Source organism: Odontesthes bonariensis, chromosome 23 (genome assembly GCF_027942865.1).
Source record: "Odontesthes bonariensis isolate fOdoBon6 chromosome 23, fOdoBon6.hap1, whole genome shotgun sequence".
Taxonomy (NCBI): domain Eukaryota; kingdom Metazoa; phylum Chordata; class Actinopteri; order Atheriniformes; family Atherinopsidae; genus Odontesthes; species Odontesthes bonariensis.
Window position 1 is genome coordinate 3,895,529 of NC_134528.1, and position 18,339 is coordinate 3,913,867.

At 44.2% G+C, this 18,339-nt stretch overlaps 1 protein-coding gene across 1 annotated transcript; it reads right to left on the reverse strand.

Annotated features, from left to right (window-relative positions):
* Nucleotides 1-13,887: 13,887 nt before the first annotated feature.
* Nucleotides 13,888-18,339, reverse strand: LOC142373871 (transmembrane protein 100-like). The gene is made up of 2 exons (XM_075457327.1): nucleotides 18,199-18,339; nucleotides 13,888-15,275 (listed from the first exon to the last, which is right to left on the reverse strand). The coding sequence occupies exon 2, from the start codon at nucleotides 15,233-15,235 to the stop codon at nucleotides 14,795-14,797; it is 441 nt and encodes a 146-aa protein (XP_075313442.1). The 5' UTR covers nucleotides 15,236-15,275; nucleotides 18,199-18,339; the 3' UTR covers nucleotides 13,888-14,794.

Sequence of the window (18,339 nt, forward strand, 5' to 3'; positions counted from 1 at the left end):
GGCGCCGCTTCGTATCCCGCCAGGACCCAGAGAGGAGGAAGACGTGCGGTCCAGATGAAAAAAAGAGAGCGTGACGAAGGAGGCCGGCAGCCGGGCTGAATGACAGGAGGAGCAGAAAGAGCAAAGGATGGCATCAGAAGATGAAATGAGACGGATCAGCCGAGGGAGGGGGCGGGGCCACAGAGGATATCAGGCTTTGGGCTTTAAAGGACATTAATCCTCGCTGCTCCTACAACCTTCAATGTCAGCAGCCAATGACTAAAGCTGCTCAGTTTTAATAACTTAAGCCACCATTTTGATTTTGCCAACTACAGCACGGTGACAGAATTACACCAAATGGACAGCGGCGGCGCACACCTGTCAGCTGGCTGTGAGCGTCCCTGCTGGGAGCGTCTGAGGGATTATTCCTGCTTTTCAAATGAAATTACACTAAAAGCAAAAGCAGAACAGGCCGAGGTCCAGCCCAGAGCAGCACTGCTGCCGTGTTAATGATGTTAATGCATCCTGATCATTCTGCTCTAACAGGGAGCCAATGAAGGAGTTAGAGGAGCTAAAGCTGCAGAAATGTGATCTCTGCTGTTACTTCCTGGTATCTAAATTTATTAAGATTGATTATTTCACCGTATTTTCATGCTCGTTTTAATTCTGTCATAAATGGAAACATAAAGGTTGGAAAGAATTATACAGAATATCCAGTTTTATTGTCGTTCCTTAAACTTTTAAAAGCATCATCCATCAGAGCTCCATCAGGTGGATGTTATGCTGCGTGTACACCAAGAGCGACCTCCGCTGCCTGGTAGCGGAGGTCGCTGGAGAGGCTTCGCTTGAGAATTAGCTTTGGTAGCTTTGGTAGCTCGTGACGTCACATTTAGAATGCTCAATTTTTAAAGGCCCCGCGGAAAAAAACACGAGGAAAGAGAGGGCAGGGACACGAATAAACGTGTTGTTATTTACAATTTGTTATACAAGATATACATCACGTTACAAATGATGTAAAACTACATTAGGCACACCTGAGAAGAGCAGGAATAGCAGAGGCAGCTGTGAAAAAGAAACTAAATTCGAAATAAAATCCGAAATGAATCCGAAATAAAACTTAATTGCAGTGAGAAAGGTATGCGTGGGGTTACTACACTATTGTATTGAAGCACTCGACACGGCAATTGCAACAGTCTCAGGATTAAACGACTATTGTTTGGATAGGAACTAAAGTTTACACGTCTGTTTCCGTGAACCCCGCGGATTGGCGGACCCCTACAATCTGTGGGTTGTCATTGCTTTTCGCCGAACCGCGTCATAGCTCATTACCATAAAGTTAGCTTGAGTTTAATCGCTTGAATCCGCTCTGGTAGCGCAGGTAGCTCACCCTCCATAGAGAAATAAGGATTTCCGGCGCTCAGGTAGCGTAGGTCGCTCTTGGTGTACACGCAGCATTACTGTTATTAAAAAAATTTTTTTTTTTGCCCTGCTCAGCGTGTCTGAGTTTTGTCTTTTGGAGCCTCTCCTTACATATCGTACGAATTAAAGTATGATGGATCTGGTCAGCTGGTCTCTCAACGCTATTGATCACATTTTTTCTAATGGAAAACTGGGAGAAGGAGAACCCTCATGCCCCGGCGGGACATTCTTCGATGGATACTCAATGGACTCCTGGGGGAAGTGGCGGATCGTGTGTTTGTTGATGTTGTCAGTCGAGGATGTTGACGATTTATACACATTTGGATTCATGATTACTGGTTTCCTGCTGTTTGGAGTTCGGGGATACCTGGCATATCAAGAAATTAAGAAAACGTGGGCAGCGTTTGAGGGGGTTGGCAGAGCAATCAACGCTCAGACTGAGATGCTACGTGAGCAGAATCGAAAGCCGGATGGCTGGCTGAGATTGCTGGACTCTTTCGCCATTGAGTCGCACCAGCAAATACTTCAAGGCAGGCGAAAAAATGAAGAGTCTGCCTGAACCAAACAATTTTCATTGTTGTGCGTGAACGAGTTCAAAAGAACGCGTTCATTGAACACGCTCATTTTTTCGTGAACGTTGAACTGAACGCAACACGTTTTTTAATAAAGAACTTGAACGTGAATTAGTTCACATTACGTGTCATGGACGGCAGACATCACTGTAAATGAACGTTGGAATTTGTTTTCCATTGAAAACTGAGTGACATCTGTTTTCTCTTTGGAAACGCAACGAGAGAAAGTTCCTCCCTCCTGTATTCTCGCTGGTGCCGCTTAAATCATGTATAAGAGAGAGAGAGACTATAAGTTTTTGTCGTTGTCGTTATTATTGTTAAAAAACAAAGGGAACATAACTGTTGTTTGTTCATTTCTCTGTGAAATTATGTATTTCCCAATGAACATATTTGAAACAGATGTAAGTGTGTAACCGGAGACAACAACACAAACAACTTAAAACCACAACCTTTACGTTACTGTGGAGGAGATCTCCATGAAATGTGTGTGAACCTCCTGAAGGTTTGGGGGAGTTTCAGGTTGCTGAGGACTGGACTTTAAGCTATGTGAAAATAAACGATTTGTTGTGTAAACACAAATGTTCAGCCAGGAGGAAAAGAAACACAAAGGTCCACTAAGCCACCGACAGCAGAGGGGACGTCACTTCCTGGAGAATACGTCTCTCCTGAGCTGCCTTTCGTCCTCTTATCACAACCTTTTCAGACCAGTCTTGACGCCTTCGTGGAAGAACGACAGCAGACCACAATGGCAGTCCAAAGCGAGCTGCTATTCTCCTCTAACACAATGTGAACTTCCTGTGTCGCGGAGGCACAGCGGAGCGCTGGCTGCTTATCTGTCCCAGCACCCCCTGCAAACTGGGGGCTTCCAGCTCAGGCTATTATTCCAACGAGCCTCTAAATCCTTCAGCACGTCAGCAAATGAAAGAGAAAAGGTCTGGGGAGGGAAAATGGATTTTTGACGGATGAAGGGAAGTGCCTCACCCTGGTTAATGGGGCCGTTTGGGGCCTCCGTGCCATTGTTGTCCTTGTGGTGGGTCTCCTTCAGAGGATGAAACCGGCTTCTATGGCAGGATCTTTCCCACCGCACCACCCTGGACCCACCGCTGTTCGACTCAAACAAACCCTGCTTCTCCTTCAGGGTGTGAAGCCTTTTCCAGGTGTAACCCACACACTAAAAGTGTACGGTCACGAATAAGATTAATGCTGCGCGAGTTAATTTTTGATCCTTGGCCCTATCCTCCGCTTGTGTGTGTGAGGGACAAGAAAAAAAACGAGCATAATGAGAGAGCCCAGCCATGTGAGCGGTGAGACACAAAGCACAGAGGAAAGTATAAAGAAAAAAAAGAGAAAAGAGGATAAAGTGTGTCATTGACGGGGCTGGATAATTGTAACTTACTGTGGAAACTCTGGTGAGAAATATCAATGATATGTGAAGCTAATGGCTAGCAAGGTCGTCGGCTAGCAAGGCCGTTGGTTAGCGAATTGCTCATATTAGCATTATATAGCATAGTAGAATGTCGGTTAAAACCAGTCGGAGTATTTAAATGTTGAATTCATGTTATTTAGTCAAATGTGTTCATAAGTTCATTATTTCACATTGAAAGTGTTGTTAAAATTGATCACATGTTAAAAGATGTTACTGTGTTACCTAGAGAATGCTCTAATTTTACCAGTGGAGATTTGAGAAAATTCATGTCTAAAGACTGTTAAAAATCATTTCTTTGGGAGATTATCTCCATTTACAGGTTTAGAAAAAAAGTGTAAACTTGATGCAGCGATTGAACGTGACATCATTTCATTTATGGTGATTTGATATGTGTTGAAGTGATTAAGTAATTTTATTTGTTGTTCTGCACAAATAACACAAGAAACACAAAGAACATTTACTAACTAGTACAACAAGAACTGAACAACGGAACCAGGGTTTGGAAGCCATTTATTCCCTGTTTTTTGTACTTTTATTTTATTTTATTTGTAAGAAAAGAGCTCTATTTTATTTGGGTTATTTTTCCAGTCACTCTAATTGTGATATTCTATATATATTTTTTTATGTGTGTTGCTGCAATAAATCTGTCAGTTGTTTACTACTAACCATACTCTTTATTACTCCTCAGAACCTAGGTCTTAGTAGCATAAACTGTATTTCTAACATTAAGTCTAACACGAGTGCTACAAAAACAGTAAATCACTGGAGCCGAGCGTTAGCACACAGCTTAGCTTCAGGCTGGGGCTCACAGGAACCTGAAGATGGGCCTGACACATGCTAACACATGCTAACACATGCTAAGAGTCTGTCGCTGCACAGTCTGTTGGATCGCAGTAATATTCCACAGATTTCCAGAATCTTTGAGCAACAAACAGACTTCCTTCACGTCGCCCTGAGAGGACGAGCTCATATTGCTTTCCATCCGAGGAAAGGATATGAAGGCTTGACCCTCTGAAGCCTCATAACCTCCAGAGTTCAAAATCATTTCCAGGCTGCACAGCTTCAGGGGCCAAACACAGATGTGGCCCCTGGATTTAAAATCAGAGCCTGGGAAATCTGTTTATTGAGCAGAAAACAGAGTAATCTCACATAAACAGTTCAACAAGTCTTTAAAGATCCTATTTTCTTCCATTAAACGTCTTCAGGAGAAACTGAGGGTTAGCTCTGTGATGCTAAAGCTGTGTAAACATAAAACATCATGGAGAACATGACCTCAGTACACGTTGTGTGTGCACATGGCAACAGGGGGATGATAAATCAGGTTATTAAATAGTTTCTATGATTCAGTTGGGGTTAAGTAGCCGCACCTGTGCAGGATTTTCTACCACTTGGTCGTCCCAGTGGGGTTCAGCTCTTGTTCAGGGGTGCACGCAGGGGCGTGTCTAGGATTTTTTTCTTGGGGGGGCCAGATAGGGTCACGATCTGTAGAGGGGTGGCATTTTGTATTGACATATAGAAAAGGTTTATAACGTCCTACGATAGTCCTTGACCTTAGGTGATGGTAATAATAACCAGTAGACTACATTATGAATAATATGACTGTTTATTTACACAAAATTCATTTCATTTCAGTATGTGAGTTGTAAATGAGATACCATCAAACATTGACTAATATGGCATAAAGAAATTAAATATGAAAATAAGAATCTCCAATCCTGTCTCTCCAGGATTTTGGTGTGTGTAATTTGAAATGGTACGTTGCACATAAAACAGTATGGCAGACAGTGTTTAGAAACCAAAATGGTATATTAGCCCAGTGATCCACTGATGAGGGTCATGCTTTTTTCGTTGTTGCTGTGCTTGGTGTCTCTATAAAGCCAGCACATTTGAAAGTTCCTCAGAGACAAAACACAGGAGACACACCTGAGGAGACACATTTTACCTCCAGTGAGATTGTGGACATTTTTTATCGTTTGTCCTTTATTTTTCTTTATTATTTGTCCTTTATTTTTTATCGTGTGTCCTTTTTTATTATTATTTGTACTTTACTTTTTATTGTGTGTCCTTTTTTATTATTATTTGTACTTTACTTTTTATTGTGTGTCGTTTTTTTATTATTTGTCCTTTATTTTTTTATTATTTGTCCTATATTTTTTTATTATTTGTCCTATATTTTTTTATTATTTGTCCTATATTTTTCATCGTTTGTCCTATATTCTTCTATTATTTGTCCATTTTTTATTATTTATCCTTTATTTTTTATCGTTTGTCCTTTATTTTTCTTTATTATTTGTCCTTTATTTTTTATCATGTGTCCTTTATTTTTTTTTTATTATTTGTACTTTATTTTTTATCATTTGTCCTTTTTTTATTATTTGTTCTTTATTTTTTTATTATTTGTCCTATATTTTTTTATCATGTGTCCTTTATTTTTCTTTATTATTTGTCCTTTATTTTTTATCGTGTGTCCTTTTTTTATTATTTGTTCTTTATTTTTTTATTATTTGTCCTATATTTTCTATCTTTTGTTCTTTATATTTTTTTAATATTTGTCCATTTTTATTATTTGTCCTTTATTTTCTATCATGTGTCCTTTATTTTTCTTTATTATTTGTCCTTTTTTAATTAATTTCCCTGGATATTTGTAAACTATCAGTGAAGTAAGTTTTAAACTGCACCGTGTCGCCCTCATTCGCTACCACACACATTCTGTTATAACTTTAACAAGGAGAAATAACGACTGAACCAGTGCTGTTGCATCGGTTTCCAGTTTTAGACTCTGAGTCTGTAACGAGCTGTGCTGCCTCTGACTGACGGCATCATCGACCTCCAGCCTCATTACGGATCCACCGAGCTGTCGGCAGCAGCTGCTGACGGGTAGTTAGACTTCACCTCACCACAAACTCTGCCTGCTCCATCACTCTAATGAGCCACCTGAAAACTTATCTATAGTAAGGACCATTAAACCTGTTCCAGACTGAGATCCCTTCATGTCATCAGTGTGATTCATAGCTCAGAAGTGAATGAATGTTTTGTGGTTTAACTTCATTACAGATGTTCAGCAGCTCTTCGACTGTTGTTCCAGCTGTTTGATGTAACTTCTCATTGATTTAGCTTATTCTCACATAATCATTCTTATTCTTATTGTTTAAATAATCATGTGAAAACTTTAATTTCATTTCATTTCATTTAAATTTAACTTTAATTCAAGATTTTACTTATCAGCACCCCAGAGGTTAAAGGTTAAAGGTCACCCCAAGGTCAGAAACCCAAGAGCTACATCTCAGACTCTGCAGGCCTCAGTTAGCATGTTAAAGGTTAAAGGTCACCCCAAGGTCAGAAACCCAAGAGCTACATCTCAGACTCTGCGGGCCTCAGTTAGCATGTTAAAGGTTAAAGGTCACCCCAAGGTCAGAAACCCAAGAGCTACATCTCAGACTCTGCAGGCCTCGGTTAGCGTGTTAAAGGTTAAAGGTCACCCCAAGGTCAGAAACCCAAGAGCTACATCTCAGACTCTGCAGGCCTCAGTCAGCATGTTAAAGGTTAAAGGTCACCCCAAGAACTACATCTCAGACTCTGCGGGCCTCAGTTAGCATGTTAAAGGTTAAAGGTCACCCCAAGGTCAGAAACCCAAGAGCTACATCTCAGACTCTGCGGGCCTCAGTTAGCATGTTAAAGGTTAAAGCTGCAGGAGAAAGCCTCTTCTCTCTAAAAAGAACATGGCGGCACAGCTTAGGTTTGCAAAGCTGCATCTGAACAAACCACAAGACTTCTGGAACAATGTCCTTTGGACAGACCAGACCAAAGTGGAGATGTTTGCTCATCATGCACAGCAGCACGTTTGGAGGAAACTGAAGAGATCTGAAAATGTTCCATCAGTCTCTCATCAGATGCTAGTTTTTTCCACTAAACCTCATCCCAAACTTTATCTGCAGATGCATTTCTCTGAATGAGAGTTTTGGTGTCAGATTCAGTCTGGAATCAGGTTTATTTTCCTCATCTCAGACAACCTCGACTCTCCTTGGATGACAGGACAGTCTCACGCCTGCTGGGGAATTGGTTCAAAGTTTTGGTAAAGGGAGTGTGTGAGCAGAAAGTCCTTCCTGTTCTCTGGCCGATCCCGTTTCATGATGCCGATTCCCCGTCTCTTTGCGTGCCAGGCCCTTTCCGGTCCAGAGTCTGGGGTGTGTTTAGCAGGAGTAGGAAAGGGGGTGACACTGCCACTGTGTTACACCTTTGGTCCTTCAACTGGTGGCTGCGTTACAGGAAGGGAGGTTCGGGATTTCCCCCGCTCACACAGCCTGAGAAGGCACGAGAATCTCTGCGAGGGAACAGGAATCAGTGTTAAAGCAGCTTTCAGGTCATCAACCTCAGAGGCTTAAAGTCTGCAAATACTAACCATGTTTTTGAAGAAATGTGTCCTACACGTGCACTGCAAGAACATTTAGAGTTGTGCGCACGACAAAGAAGAAATATAGAAATAGAAATATGAAATCAAACACTCACATGAGAGACCACAGCCTTTTAGTTATGAGCCTGATAAGAGAGTCCAGGGACCAGATGCATAAACACATAAAAAAGCCCTTTTCCCAACACAAAATGGTATTTTATAAGCATGTGAGCCCCTCACATTCTTCAGGAAATGCTTTCCCTCTTGTTTTTAGAGCAGATTCTGTCAGTTCCCAGAGAATGGAGGACACAGGAGCAGGAGATGATGTATCCGAAAAGGCTTTTAATGAGGAGCAGGAGTTCACAAGGCTCTCCAAGAGAGAAACAAAGCAGGCTACGGAAGTTATCTATTAATATATATATACATCTCCCAAAGTGAGAGAAGTGTATCTATGAAAAATGATCAAAATAAGAATGTCTCCATTATAAGGAGGAAAAACAAAAAGGATTAGCTAAATTTTAGTTTTAACCAGGGATGCAGCAAAACCACTTTTTTTCAAACCGATACGATACTTGGATCTGAGTACTGATGCCGATACTTCTACCACAAAAAAAATGCAATGAATTGAAAGACAGGTTTCGGTCTCACTAGCCTAACCACACCGTTCCTGATTAGCTCGACATCTCCCCGAGCCGACAATCTAAAAAAATACAACAAAAATGACAAGCCACCCTTTTCATGCAATAAATTGGTATCGGTTAACTTTAACGAATACGAGTATGTTAGAATAGTATCAACCCAATACCCGATACCGGTATCGGTATCGGGTATTGACGTCCACGGCTGCGGCTACGTCTACGGCTACGGCTACGGCTACGGCTACGGCTTTGGCTTTGGCTTTGGCTTTGGCTTTGGCTTTGGCTTTGGCTTTGGCTTTGGCTAATGCTATAGCTATGGCTTTGGCTATGGCTTTGGCTATGGCTTTGGCTATGGCTTTGGCTATGGCTTTGGCTATGGCTATGGCTATGGCTATGGCTATGGCTTTGGCTTTGGCTTTGGCTTTGGCTTTGGCTTTGGCTTTGGCGATGGCTATGGCTATGGCTATGGCTATGGCTATGGTTATGGCTTTGGCTTTGGCGATGGCTATGGCTATGGCTATGGCTATGGTTATGGCTTTGGCTTTGGCTTTGGCGATGGCTATGGCTATGGCTATGGCTATGGTTATGGCTATGGCTTTGGCTTTGGCGATGGCTATGGCTATGGCTATGGCTATGGCTATGGCTATGGTTATGGCTATGGCTTTGGCTTTGGCTTTGGCTAATGCTATGGCTCTGGCTATGGCTATGTCTATGCCTATGTCTATGTCCTAAACTCAGACAAAACTGAAATCATTGTCTGTGTGGCCCACAGAAACAAAGAGAAAGTGTCATCAGTCACCTTGAGACTCTCTCTCTAAAACCTATTTATCAAGTTAGAAATCTGGGGGGAATATTGGACTCAGACCTGAACTTTAACAGCCACATTAAATCTGTAACATCAGCAGCTTTTTACCATCTAAAAAACATTGCCAGAATCAAAGGAATAGTGTCTAAACCAGACTTAGAGAGACTGATCCATGCGTTTGTCTCAGCAGGTTAGACTGTAACGGCCTGCTCACTGGGCTCTAAACGGGCTGTAAGACAGCTCCACTACATCCAGAACGCTGCTGCTCGAGTCCTGACCAGAACCAGGAAATAAGACCATATTAGTCCAGTGCTCAGGTCTCTGCACTGGCTTCCTGTCGCTCAGAGAATAGACTTTAAAACAGCTCTGCTTGTGTACAAGTGTCTTCATGGTCAAGCACCAAAGTACATCTCTGACATGTTAGAGCCATATGAACCAACTCGGGCTCTGAGAACCTCAGGGAGGGGTCTCCTGCTGGGGCCCAGAGTCAGGACTAAACAAGGTGAGGCTGCGTTTCAGTTTTATGCTCCTAACATCTGGAACGGTCTTCCAGAAGATGTGAGACAGGCCTCAACTCTGACAATGTTTAAAGCTGCACTATGTAACAATTCTACCTTAAAATAACAGCTTGAAAAAAATTGTGCGGCTAGAATGAGTTTTAATATTACGATTGGCCTGTCTCCTATGCCCTTCGGGGGTCTGAGTTGGAAAAACTGCGCTATGTAACTTTGCTGGAGCGGCCCGGTGGTGGCCCGGTAGCTGAGCGGAAGTACTTCGACTTGCTTTCTGGCACTCCTACCACAGACCCCTCCCACGCTCCCAGGTATAAGGCTAAGCTAGCACAACATTGTCAGTACGATCATCATGGCAGAGGCACCGAAGAAACTGAAGAACACATTGACTGATGAAGCAAGGAAGAGGAAGAGAGAGGCCGATAAAGCAAGAGACCGGACTAGAGTTCCTCTCGGAACAGCTTTTACTCGTTGGCGAGAGCTGAAAGCAACATTTGGATACAAGTTCGATTCAGAGCTAGCCACCTTTCTGCTGGATTAGTAAGTAGCTTATTTGCTGCCATGCTTTGTGCTGTGTTGTACTTGCTTCATGTTTCACTGTGTTCGGAAAGTGGCTCATCGGGCTGGGTCCTGGTGAGCCTGAAATACCGCTGGAAGCGGCCGTCATCCAGACGCAACTCCTGGAGAAGGCGGTGAAATTCTCCGAGCTGAGTGCGCCTCCGGAGGGTGTCAAAGAGGCGTTAGAGGCAATGGAATTTAATTTACACCTGCGGCAACGATCGCGCGATGAAGGCGGTGCGAATATTCGCATCGCGTTTGGTGTGAACGCACCGTAAAACATTTGATTACTCTTACCTTCTCAGTCGACATAGCTTGCACCTTCTGACTCCTCGCCGGTTCGTCAACAAACGTGTTTTGTGAAAGTGAAAGGGTGTTGTATTTACGACAGTGTCGTATCCGTCCAAGCCTGTAGGGGGAGCTCCAGTTCTGGCTTTTTGAGAAGTTACATTGTACCGCTTTAAATCCAGGCTGAAAACAGTTCTATTTAGCTGTGCATATGACACCTGAAAGTGTTTTATCTGCACTCTTCACTTTTAATTTAATTAATTAATGATTATTTTTTATGTTTTTTTGGAATGATTTTATTGCCTTCTTGTGATTTTATGTAGCTGTAAAGCACTTTGAACAGTGCTCTACAAATAAAATTGCCTTGCCTATTTAACTGTGGTGCAAACTGTGTTTAAATTTGAAATGCCTGATTGGAGAATAATCAGGATGCACAAATAAAACCTCCCAGTGAGATGCATTCCTTTGTGGGGGGGTCAGTGAGGGCAACACTTCCTTTTGGGACCCACCATGCAGTAAGTCGGCGCAGCTACGGTTTGGTTGGGCAGTTTAGCAGAAGTGATCTGATATGCAATTAGAGGGCGTGTTGGGTCTCAGTGTTGCTCCTCTTCCTGTGAGATTCTGCTTCTATTTTCATCCCGACAGCTTCGTGGTGCTCGCAGAGGAGCTGCGCCTGCTCCAGAGTGTTTCTGCCCCCAGCTTCTGCCCCCAGCTCCTGCCCCTGCTTCTGCCCCAGCTCCTGACCCAGCTTCTGCCCCCAGCTCCTGCCCCCAGCTCCTGCCCCCAGCTCCTGCCCCCAGCTCCTGTCCCCAGCTCCTGCCCCAGCTCCTGCCCCAGGTCCTGCCCCAGCTTCTGCCCCCAGCTCCTGCCCCCAGCTCCTGCCCCCAGCTTCTGCCCCCAGCTCCTGCCCCCAGCTTCTGCCCCCAGCTCCTGCCCCCAGCTCCTGCCCCCAGCTGAGATAAAGTTAGCGCTGCACAGGTGACAACGCGTCGTAACCGTTAGCCGTCACCACCACCTCCTCAGTTTATCTGGTCGTGTGTCTGGGGGACGCTAGGCAACGTAAACACAACTAAATATAACTTCCCAGTTTGTAATCGCTGAGTCAGAGAGAAAGGAGCCGCTCAGTTTGGTTGGAACTCGAGTTTAATAGCAGAAAGTTGTGTCCTCTGACAGAATAAATGAGACTGAGCTGACACCTGATCAGGTAAAACTTCAACATGTGAACTCGTATTGCAGCTTTCACTGTGGATCATAGAGCACCAAACAGACAAAGTGGCATGTGGGAAAGTTTTTGAAAACATTACACTTCTAGGAGTAGTTTTAAATCTCTATACTTTTTACTTTTCCTTGAGTAGATGTGTGCAGCAGAAACTGTCCTCTTACTCCGCTACATTAGGCTACAATGAGCTGGTTACTTTTCTTCTTACCTCTTTGGTATTCTACGCCTCATTATTTTTATCCCCCCGCGTACGCCTCATTTTAATGTTTTATTCTGACAGAGAGAGAGACTTCCGCCAAAGGCTCTACCACCTGACTGTGTTCCACCAATCAGACGCAGCCGTGCAGTCTGGTCACGTGACCGTACTCGATCTCAGCGGCGGGACGGGTTAGCTTTAGCATTAGCAGTCGTAGCAAACAAAGAAACAGATGAAAAATGTCAGAACCAACGGTGGGAAATGAAGACGCAGACGAGGCCTCATACTGAAAGCATGTTTACCTTACAAAGAGTGAGAAACAGCAGCTACATTATGTGTCTTCTGTGTCAACCAAAACAAACGCACATTTCAGCAGAAACTCAACATCTAACTTGAGGAAACATGTAGCGCTAAGTTTCCTAAACTCGTTTTTCCCCCCATGGATAGGTGAATGTTTGTTTTTTAGGTTACATATGGGTTACATATGTTTTAAACATTTCCTAAGTCTCTTTTATTTTATTGAAGTTCTTGAATTTACCTGGATTATTTTAATTTAAGCTATTTTGTAATTAATTCATTTTAATTTATTTCATCAATTGGATGAACTCTAATCTGCCTAAAGATGATTATTTAGTATTTTTGTCTGTCTGATTGAATGCTTGTGTTAACAAATAAATCAGACGTTACTCAACAGTTACTCAGTACTCGAGTAGTTTTTTCACCTTTTTTACTCTTACTCAAGTAATTATTTGGATGAATACTTTTTACTTTTACTTGTGTACAATTTTTGGCTGCTCCACCCACCTCTGGGTGTTACCTGTGCACACCTGCATGACAGCAGGCCGAGCAGCGGCTGGTTGATGCTTTTATCATGTGAGGGTTATCCAACATCTAAAACCTGCAACTACAGACCAGTTTGCACCACATTATAAGACGTCTAATAGATCCAACTGGAAAAAGAGAGGCTGATCCACAATGAGAGGTTCTGATTTCAAATGTGCCCGACAAAATCAAAGCAGTAAAAAACAGAGTTTTTGGTGCACAGATGACAAAAAGTTCAGCTCAGTGAGGATAAAACTGTGTGAAAGGATCCTGGAACAGTCTGAGCAAACAGAGCCTGAAATGATTCCTCAACAGAGGAGTTTGTCTGATTAGAATATATCTGAAGAGAGCAGAAAGTCTGAATAAACAGAGCACAAGCGGAGGAAACAGGGTCGGCTGATAGATGAAGGAGTGATGGAGTGACGACTGAGGTTGAGGACAAGTGGACAGGAAGTGACCCGTGATTAACATTCTTGTTTAATTGAGTTATTATTGGACCAACATGCAGCCTCTCAGGCCTTCTTATCAGACAGAATCTGACATTAGAAGTCTTAAAATCTGTCGTTATTTGCTGTTTAAATGAAATTTAAATTAAATATGCCCCGGGCCAAAGGCTGCACGACTGAATAATGAACAGAGGTCACAAAGAGTTCAGTCAAACGAGACAAACGAACAACGAAAGAAGGAAAGAAACACATAAATAGAGTACCATTTCAAAGGCTTTTTCTTTTAGCTTTTAAGCGAGATTTAACCAGAAAGTGTCCATCATCAGTGAGCTTCTGACGCATTTATCAGCCCAAACGCTGTCGTGTTTGGTGTCGTTTCTGTTGTCCCACCATCACATCCTCCATGTTGGATAGATGAATCATTTACAAGAAATCCAACTGTTTAAACATCCTCATGCTTTGCACCTTTAGGACTTCGTGCAGATTAAAATTCATTGGAAACTAACTACATCAATCAATCAATCAGCAATGTCTTTTTCACCAATCAGTGGGGTCACATGACTCTGAAAGGATCGGATTATTGGCTAAATTACAATCAGAATGAGTTATTAAAGGGTAATTCTCCTTGGATATATGGCGGTGCATGAATGGGATCAGAGGCACAAAGCGTGTCATACCCCGGTATGATAGGTGGCGCTGTACCCATTCCAGCTGTTGCTAATAGAGCCACTTCCTGTTGACCTCTTCACCACCAACAACAACAACAAACTCAGGCATTGGAGAAAGATGGAGAACGCAGAGCCAGATGAAGCTACGTCCCTCTACATTTGGTCTGTGATGAGCTGCTTGTTGCACAAACTCGATGCCCAACGGAGCATTCTCCATCGCGTTGTTTGTTTCTTTCTGACGGCGACAACAACAGGAATATCGTCTCCTTTGACTTCCGGGTCACGACCCCGGGAAAACATCTGGAGCATGCGCAGAACGCAAAGTCTGATTCACCACGAGCTTCAGCGTCTACAAGCAGGTTTAGAGTGACTTTCAGCCCAGTTATCTCGGGGTCTGAATCCCATCCGATCCAGTTCTTAGTCAGATTAAGGTGTCTACATGCACTTAATAACTCAGTCTGATTGTAATTTAGCCAATAATCCGATCCTTTCAGGGCCATGTGACCCCACTGAGTGAGACTTCCAAGAGTTCAACTCGTTTGTTCCTGTTTGGTACAAAGCAAACTACAGAGTCCAGCTGCCTCCGACACTTCAGAGTTGAGTTCAAAGTGTTTCCAAAGAGCAGCCTGTACTCCGTGATGCCTTCTTCTAAGAGTCTGCAGTCATCTTCACAAAGTGGGCCATCAGATACATCTCTTTCCAGTCTGCAAACCTGATCCATTCAAGTTTTTCTGGCGTCCCGCAGAGTTCAGGCAGTGAAGACGAACACAGCTCACAAACTGGAAAGATGTCCGCCGTGTGTCTTTGGGAAAATGGACATTTTAAAAACTTCCAGATGTGGTCCTCTGCGGTGGGATCACACCACGCAGTACCCCTGGCTGACCATGAGGGCCGTCTGGCTCTCCCGCCGCTTGTCCTTCTTCCTCCTCAGCCGGACTCTCCAGCAGATGGCGCTGGACCCCAGCAGGCCCAGCCCAACCGACAGCAGAACCAGCCCGAGCACGGAGATGGTGGACCCGTGGGAGTTGAAGGTGTAGGCCACTGCTGTCACCACGATGCCAGCGATGAGAACCACCACACCGAACGGCACCGTGCAGCGGTAGCAGGACATCTCGGCGCCGCCGGTGGCGGCGGTCAGCTGGACCTCGTTAACGTGCGGGACGCGCGTGTTCACGACCACGCTGCCGTCCTTCCTGGGCCTCTCAGCAGAGATGGTTGGCGGCGTCCTCTTGGAACTACCCTTGCAGTGGAAGTCTTCCGGCATGGTGATCTTGCTGGCCAGGAACAGGTGGGCCATCTCGGTGGCGTCAGAGGTCAGCCAATCACAGAGCAGCTATCTGCACAGAGAAAGTGAATGTTAGAACAGGTTTAACTGAGGTTGGAGGTCCAGCTGTGCGGAAACTCTTCTTCTCTTCTGGATCTCCTGCTGCTGCTCAGACATGAGCAGTGTTCGAAACCGCATACTTCTCCTACTACTCCTACTAACTTTTTGAGTTAGTATGCGAGTTTGAGTAAGCGAGAAGTTCCCGGATGCATACTAGATTCTCTGAAATGTTGGGTATGCATCATGAGGTTACTACTCATACTCAAACTACCCAAGATGCAACGTAACGTGACGTCGCCGATCGTCATTTCCTGTCAAAACGGCAGTTTCAAGCTAGCTACAACGAGGGTAGGTTCACTTCCTGTTTTCAAAACAAAAGCACCAATTGTATGGTAATGGCTTTCCCTATGATAAAAGGCAACGGGTATTTTATTTTGTGAAAATAACAGGAAGTGCGTTGCTCACTGCGGCTAGCTTTAGCAGCGCCGAATTCGTGGGAACAAAATTGTAAATAGCCGGTATTTTGTCAGATTTTCAACACGTTGGGGATCTAAACGACTACTTTCTCACCTGAAAATGTTTCAAATGTTGCTAAACAGACTTTTACAAAATAAAAGCCTGTGAGCGACATACTTTTACAAAATAAAAGCCTGTGAACAACAGACTTTTACAAAATAAAAACCTGTGAGCAACAGACTTTTACAAAATAAAAACCTGTGAGCAACAGACTTTTACAATAATAAAATAAATAATAAAACAGGGGTGGTCCGTAGCGTAGTAGGTTGAGCAGGCGCCCCATGTACAGAGGCTATAGTCCTCGCTGCAGCTGGCCCCGGTTCAAGTCCCACATTGGACAGTCCTGTGCTGCGTGTTGTTCCCCCTCTCTGTGCCCCCTGCTTCCTGTCTCTCTGAACTTTCCTATCACTTAAAGGCACAAAAGCCCCGCCAAAAAATTTTTGTAAATAAAAAAAAACTGTCTGTCTCTGAACATCTGAACCACCTTTCAGGAGGGCAAACGCTCGAGGTGGGCTGAGAAAAACAAACATCTCACTCTTGATGATTTACTGATGAGCATCAGCGAGGTGAACCTGACGGGAAGCAGCGCAGCTGTATGGGCGCACAGCCAGGAGTCCATCTGTCTCTGGGTTCAACAGGCTGCTGCTGGTAATGAAACCTTAATGTGACTCAGACAGAGGAGAGCCTGGAGCTTTCAGCCTCAAACAGCAAATTAAAACAACAAACAGCAGCTGAAATAAGACGACATCTGGCTGTGTGGCCAAATAAAAAGCAGAGATCAGGGGTGACAACAGGCTGAGAAAAGGCTGTTTCAGCAACAATCCGGTGCTGAAACGAGCCAACAAAGACCCTGTCTGCTGCAGGTTTACATGTTTCATGATGAAAGCAGGATCTGGATCCAGTTCTGATATTAACCGGCTGGAATCAAACCCAATCACAAGCAGACATCATCCTTATGAGACTACGTTTGATCTCACAGAGGCTTAAAAGTCTGACTCTGAGCCTCCTTTTTGCTGTTATTCTGTTATTCTGTTCACGGTCTGAACACAGCTCACAGATGCAGGTCAGAGCTCCATCAGCAGAGAAGAAGCTAGATGTGAACATGACCCAGAGACTCTGCCGTCTCCTCTGGACCACAGCTGGTTTAGGATGGACTGAAGTGGGAAACTGTTCTGTGGTCAGATGGATCAGAAGCTGACGCTGCGTCCTCCAGACTGAAGAGGACAGAGGGAGCATCCAGATGTTATCAGCTGGAAACATCTGGAAAGGCTCCATCCAAGCTGAAAGGTATAAACAGCTGTTATCAGCTCTCAGGTCAAAGCCTGCACCTCTGATGGGGCATTAGTGCCTCTGGAACTGTAAACCCTGCACATCTGGAAAGGCTCCATCAGTGCTGAGAGGTGTAAACAGCTGTAAGAGCAACATCTGCATCTTCTTCAGGGAAGGACAGAGTTAAACCACATCCTGTATCTGTTCCAGCAGCTTCGTGGTGGAAGAGTCCGGCTGCTGCAGTCCAGATGTTTCACCGCCTGAAAACATCTGGACTGAGCTGCTGCAGTCCAGATGTTTCACCAGCTGAAAACATCTCAAATACAGCAAAGCAGACCTAGGAGTCTGATAGGAATGGGACAACCTTCCTCTGCCAGAGGTCCAGCAGCTGGGCTCCTCAGCTCCAGATGTTTACAGGTGGTGAAACATCTGGACTGAGCTGCAGCAGTCCAGATGTTTCACCACCTGAAAACATCTGGACTGAGCTGCAGCAGTCCAGATGTTTCACCACCTGAAAACATCTGGACTGAGCTGCAGCAGTCCAGATGTTTCACCACCTGAAAACGTCTAAAATACAGCAAAGCAGACCCAGGAGTCCTCCGTCAGACGGGAACGGGACAACCTTCCTCTGCCAGAGGTCCAGCAGCTGGGCTCCTCAGCTCCAGATGTTTACAGATGTTGTTAAAGGAGAAGCGTCACAGTGGGACACATAGAGCTGTCCCAACATTTATGAGACGTGTTGCTGCCATCATGAAACTGTGTTGATATGTTGTGAATAAGATAAAGTAAATCATTCCGTTCTGTTTTATTTTCACAACTTTTCTGTAAATTTAGTCGTAGAAACAGAAAAATGCATAAACATAAACGCATAAACTAAAGAAGCTGCGACACGTTTTTACACATTTTACAGTTAAAATTGAGATTTTTCCATCTCTCCCTGCATGTTTCTCATTCATAACGCTGAAGCTGCTGCTGTTAGCAGTTCGGCCGGGCTTCCCTCCCAGGTGTCACCCAGCAGACACCTCCTCATTACTCCTGAGTCAAAGAAAAGCATCAGAGCTGAGCAGCTGCCGCACGTTTCAGGAAAAAGAAAAAAGGAGTAAAGCAGCTGCTGCTGCTCGGTTATCAGATGAAGGAAATGAAAGACTTACAGCGTGAGGGAGCAGGGCTGCGTTCCTCCGTGTTCCAGCTGATTTTCTGCCTGCAGACATGAGCTCATGAAGCCTGGAGCCTGCACAGCTTCACGTCCTCGCAGCTGCTCGCTGCATCGCCCAGACTGCAGGAGGAAGTGT

Excerpts from the sequence above, each read along its gene's own strand:
- LOC142373871 (XM_075457327.1), bottom strand. The coding sequence starts at position 15,235 with ATGGCCCACCTGTTCCTGGCCAGCAAGATCACCATGCCGGAAGACTTC.